The sequence below is a fragment of the Perissodus microlepis genome, chromosome 3 (assembly GCF_051167445.1).
Source record: "Perissodus microlepis isolate ML-2025 ecotype Zambia chromosome 3, ASM5116744v1, whole genome shotgun sequence".
NCBI lineage: Eukaryota > Metazoa > Chordata > Actinopteri > Cichliformes > Cichlidae > Perissodus > Perissodus microlepis.
In genome coordinates, this window is record NC_140463.1 from 7,652,078 (window position 1) to 7,656,080 (window position 4,003).

At 40.6% G+C, this 4,003-nt stretch overlaps 1 protein-coding gene across 1 annotated transcript; it reads left to right on the top strand.

The window, feature by feature from the left end:
• The first annotated feature begins 2,361 nt into the window (after nucleotides 1-2,361).
• On the top strand, nucleotides 2,362-3,546 carry LOC146389703 (putative C-type lectin domain family 20 member A). The gene is made up of 4 exons (XM_084919456.1): nucleotides 2,362-2,718; nucleotides 2,814-3,158; nucleotides 3,243-3,331; nucleotides 3,403-3,546. Exons 1-4 carry the CDS (start codon nucleotides 2,391-2,393, stop codon nucleotides 3,544-3,546), a joined length of 906 nt encoding a protein of 301 aa, XP_084775582.1. The 5' UTR covers nucleotides 2,362-2,390.
• The last annotated feature ends 457 nt before the right edge of the window (nucleotides 3,547-4,003 follow it).

Consider the following 4,003-nt stretch of genomic DNA (forward strand, 5'->3'; position numbering starts at 1 on the left):
AGGGGGTTTAAGCAGAGAATGCCTAACACTTTCTACACCAAACTACGTGTTATTCAACCAATGACCAATGAGCCTGGTTCTGCCGGAGGTTTCTGCCTGTTAAAAGGGAGTTTTTCCTTCCCACTGTCGCCAAAGTGCTTGCTCATAGGGGGTCATATGATAGTTGGGTTTTTCTCTGTATGTATTGTATGGTCTACATTACAATATAAAGCACCTTAAAGCCATTGTTGTTGTGATTTGGTGCTGTGTAAATAAAATTGAAATTAAAATTGACAATTCTTATGAACCAGATCTGAGATGATTCAGCGACCCTTGTTATAATAATCCATGACAACGACCCAGTTACCAGCCTGTGATAATCATTCAAAATGACATTTTGGATGTATTCAAAGAAATGCTGATAGACTTCTTGGTAATGTTTGGGGTGATCTATGCACTACATCTACGACTTTTTATTACCAAGGGGCTGAATGACACCGTAGAGTTTAGAGTACACTACCCTGGATCCTGTTCACCAAATTGATGTAGACTCTTGAGTCTCTAATGTATCACATCACAGTGTCTTCTTGAGTTTTTTATTGTTTAATTTCACTCTTTGTTGCAATTACTGGACTACAAGAAATGTCTACAGGTTATTGTTTTGAATATGAATGTTACCCAAGCAGGTATTGAAAAATAAGAAACCAAAACAGTGGTAAAGTACATGTACACTGGGATGCAAAAGTTTGGGCAACCTCGTTAATAGTCATTATTTTCCTGTATAAATTGTTGGTTGTTACAATAAAAAATGTCAGTTAAATATATCATACAGGAGACACACAGTAATATTTGAGAAGTGAAATGAAGTTTATTGGATTTACAGAAAGTGTGCAATAATTGTTTAAACAAAATCAGGCAGGTGCATTAATTTGGGCACCACAAAAAAAGAAATGAAATCAATATTTACTAGATCTGTCTTTTGCAGAAATTACAGCCTCTAAATGCTTCCTGTAGGTTCCATTGAGAGTCTGAATTGTGGTTGAAGGTATTTTGGGCCATTCCTCTTACAAAACATCTCTAGTTCATTCAGGTTTGATGGCTTCCGAGCATGGACAGCTCTCTTTAACTCACACCACAGATTTTCAATAATCTTCAGGTCTGGGGACTGAGATGGCCGTTCCAGAACGTTGTAGTTGTTCGTCTGCATGAATGCCTTAGTGGATGTTGAGCAGTATTTTGGATTGTTGTCTTGTTGAAAGATCCAGCCCCGGTGCAGCTTCAGCTTTGTCACTGATTCCTGGACACTGGTCTCCAGAATCTGCTGATACTGAGTGGAATCCATGTGTCCCTCAACTTTGACAAGATTCCCAGTCCCTGTACTGGCCACAGAGCCCCACAGCATGATGGAACCACCACCATATTTTACTGTAGGTAGCAGGTGTTTTTCTTGGAATGCTGTGTTCTTTTTCCTCCATGAATAACGCCCCTTGTTATGCCCAAATAACTCAATTTTAGTTTCATCAGTCCACAGCACCTTATTCCAGAATGAAGCCGGCTTGCCCAAATGTGCTTTAGCAAACCTCAAGCAACTCTGTGCTGTGGGTGGAGAAAAGGCTTCCTCTGCATCACTCTCGCATACAGCATCTCCTTGTGTAAAGTGCGCCGAGTGGTTGAACGATGCACAGTGACTCCATCTGCTGCAAGATGATGTTGTAGGTCTTTGGTGCTGGTCTGTGGGTTGACTCTGACTGTTCTCACCATTCGTCGCTTCTGTCTCTCCGAGATTTTTCTTGGTCTGCCACTTCGAACCTTAACTTGAACTGAGCCTGTGGTCTTCCATTTTCTCAGTATGTTCCTAACTGTGGAAACAGACAGCTTAAATCTCTGAGACAGCTTTCTGTATCCTTCCCCTAAACCATGATGGTGAACAATCTTTGTCTTCAGGTCATTTGAGAGTTGAGAAACATTCAATTTTGTACTCACTCCTTTAAAATGATGTTCCAAAAATGTTGTAATACATGTATTATTAGTTGTACTATATTAGTTGTACATGGCTGCACTACACATACTTGTTGCAGTTTGACTACAGAGAAGAGAAAAAATAAATAAAATTAAAAATATAGCTCATTCACCAGTTGGACTTTCTTTTATGTGTTATCATTTCCTCCATTTGGACTCAAACAAGTTTGAAGTTTTGAGGTGTGCAGTGATGTGAAATAAAACACTTCCTTCAAACAGTTTGAACCAAGAAATGTGGTAAACCAAACATTATAAAAATAAATAAATAAAATGACTTAAATATTTGTAAAAATGTAAGGTAAAATATTTCACAATAAAATCTTTTCATTTTCTCAGGAGGACTTTCCACTCTTCCTCCCCACTCCAGAGAATACCACTTTGTGAACCAGAAAATGACCTGGACTGAAGCTCAGAGTTACTGCAGAGAACACTTCACTGACTTGGTCACCATCTACAACAGCAACATCAACCAACTGCTTTTCTCAATGACACCAAGGATCCTTGATTGGGCTTGGTTAGGGCTCTATGATGATCGTTACAGCTGGAAGTGGTCCATGGAGGGAAAACTTTTTTATGTTGGCAGCACACATGAATTTTTGATCTGGGCTAACGGCCAACCAGACTGTGTAAATGCAAAGGAATACTGTGTGGCTCTTCAGGGACAAACACAGATGAATGATAGACCCTGTGGAGATTCTTACCCTTTCCTGTGTTACAACGGTAGGAAAAAAGATTTGTTGCCCTTGATATCCCTACAATTTTATGAGATTCATAATGTGTGTTTCAAAATTCATCCTTTTTTGAATCTTTCACAGCCAAAAATAGAAGTTACATCTTAGTGAATGAGAGCCGCTCCTGGTCAGCAGCTCAGTCGTACTGCAGGACATACCACACAGACCTGACCAGTATAAGAAGCAAAGAGGAGAAATCCAACATCACGCTCACTTTGAATGGATCAGGGGTTCAGTATGTGTGGATTGGCCTCTACAGGGATCCTTGGTCCTTCTCGTCTGACAACACAACCTCCACATTCACTAACTGGGGGCCTTCTCAGCCTGATAACTACAATTCAATTGAATACTGTGGAGTATTTATATTAACGACAGGGGAATGGGTAGATGTACACTGTGGCACCAGATTCTCTTTTTTCTGTTTCACAGGTGAGGTCCAGAATGCAAACACTGTAAGATCCTGTCATCATGTAAAACACTAATGTTTGTGTTTTATATGTGGTTCATTTTTAGCAGTGACAAAGCAAACAGTGCTGAAAATGAAGCTTCAGTCAGAGGCAGACATGCACAGCACAGAGATCCAGCAGCAGGTTTCACAGCAGGTCAGTCACACAAACTTGACACAAGTTCAAACTATGCTTCATGTTTTTCATTATCTGCACATTTTGTCCAGCTGTCAGGCCTCATGCTGTCAGAAGGACTGACAGACTTCAGGATTCGTTGGAGGAAAGTCCAGAGTTACCATGACGACCAGTCAAAGAAGCAGGATGTGGACGGTGACTGCAAGTCTGACAGGACTGAACCACTTGATGTGTAGGGCTGCCACGATTAGTCGACTATCAAAATCGTCAACAACTAATTTAATAGTCGACACGTCGTTTGAAGCTTTGTAAGATCCCAAAAGACGCAGGAATAAGTAGTAGGATTTAAGAGTGTAATAACGGACTGAAACAGAAGATGGCAGCACTGCATGTACAAGAATGCCAGCTGCCGTTAAACCCCGAAGAAGAAGAAGCAGTTTCACAGAATTCATAGCGCAGCCCTGCTCAGTTTCCAACAATGGCGGCAGCTAGTTAGTTTTAATATTACTCTTATTATTCTTTCTGGGCCACAAAATAAACGTTTAACATATGTTCAGGTGAGAATGTAGCTGTGTAAACCTCAAATATCTGCTCAGTTTATCAAGACACCACATATTTTAAAAAGCACTTCAACGTTTTCGGAGACGTCTGCTACCCACCAGCTCGATAGCTAGCCGGCGGCAAGGCTCACTA

Bases quoted from the DNA above. Each gene is read 5' to 3' on its own strand.
- LOC146389703 (XM_084919456.1), top strand. From the start codon at position 2,391: ATGACCTGGACTGAAGCTCAGAGTTACTGCAGAGAACACTTCACTGAC. The intron at 2,719-2,813 runs GTAGGAAAAAAG...AATCTTTCACAG, and splicing joins CCCTTTCCTGTGTTACAACG to CCAAAAATAGAAGTTACATC. The intron at 3,159-3,242 runs GTGAGGTCCAGA...GTTCATTTTTAG, and splicing joins CTCTTTTTTCTGTTTCACAG to CAGTGACAAAGCAAACAGTG.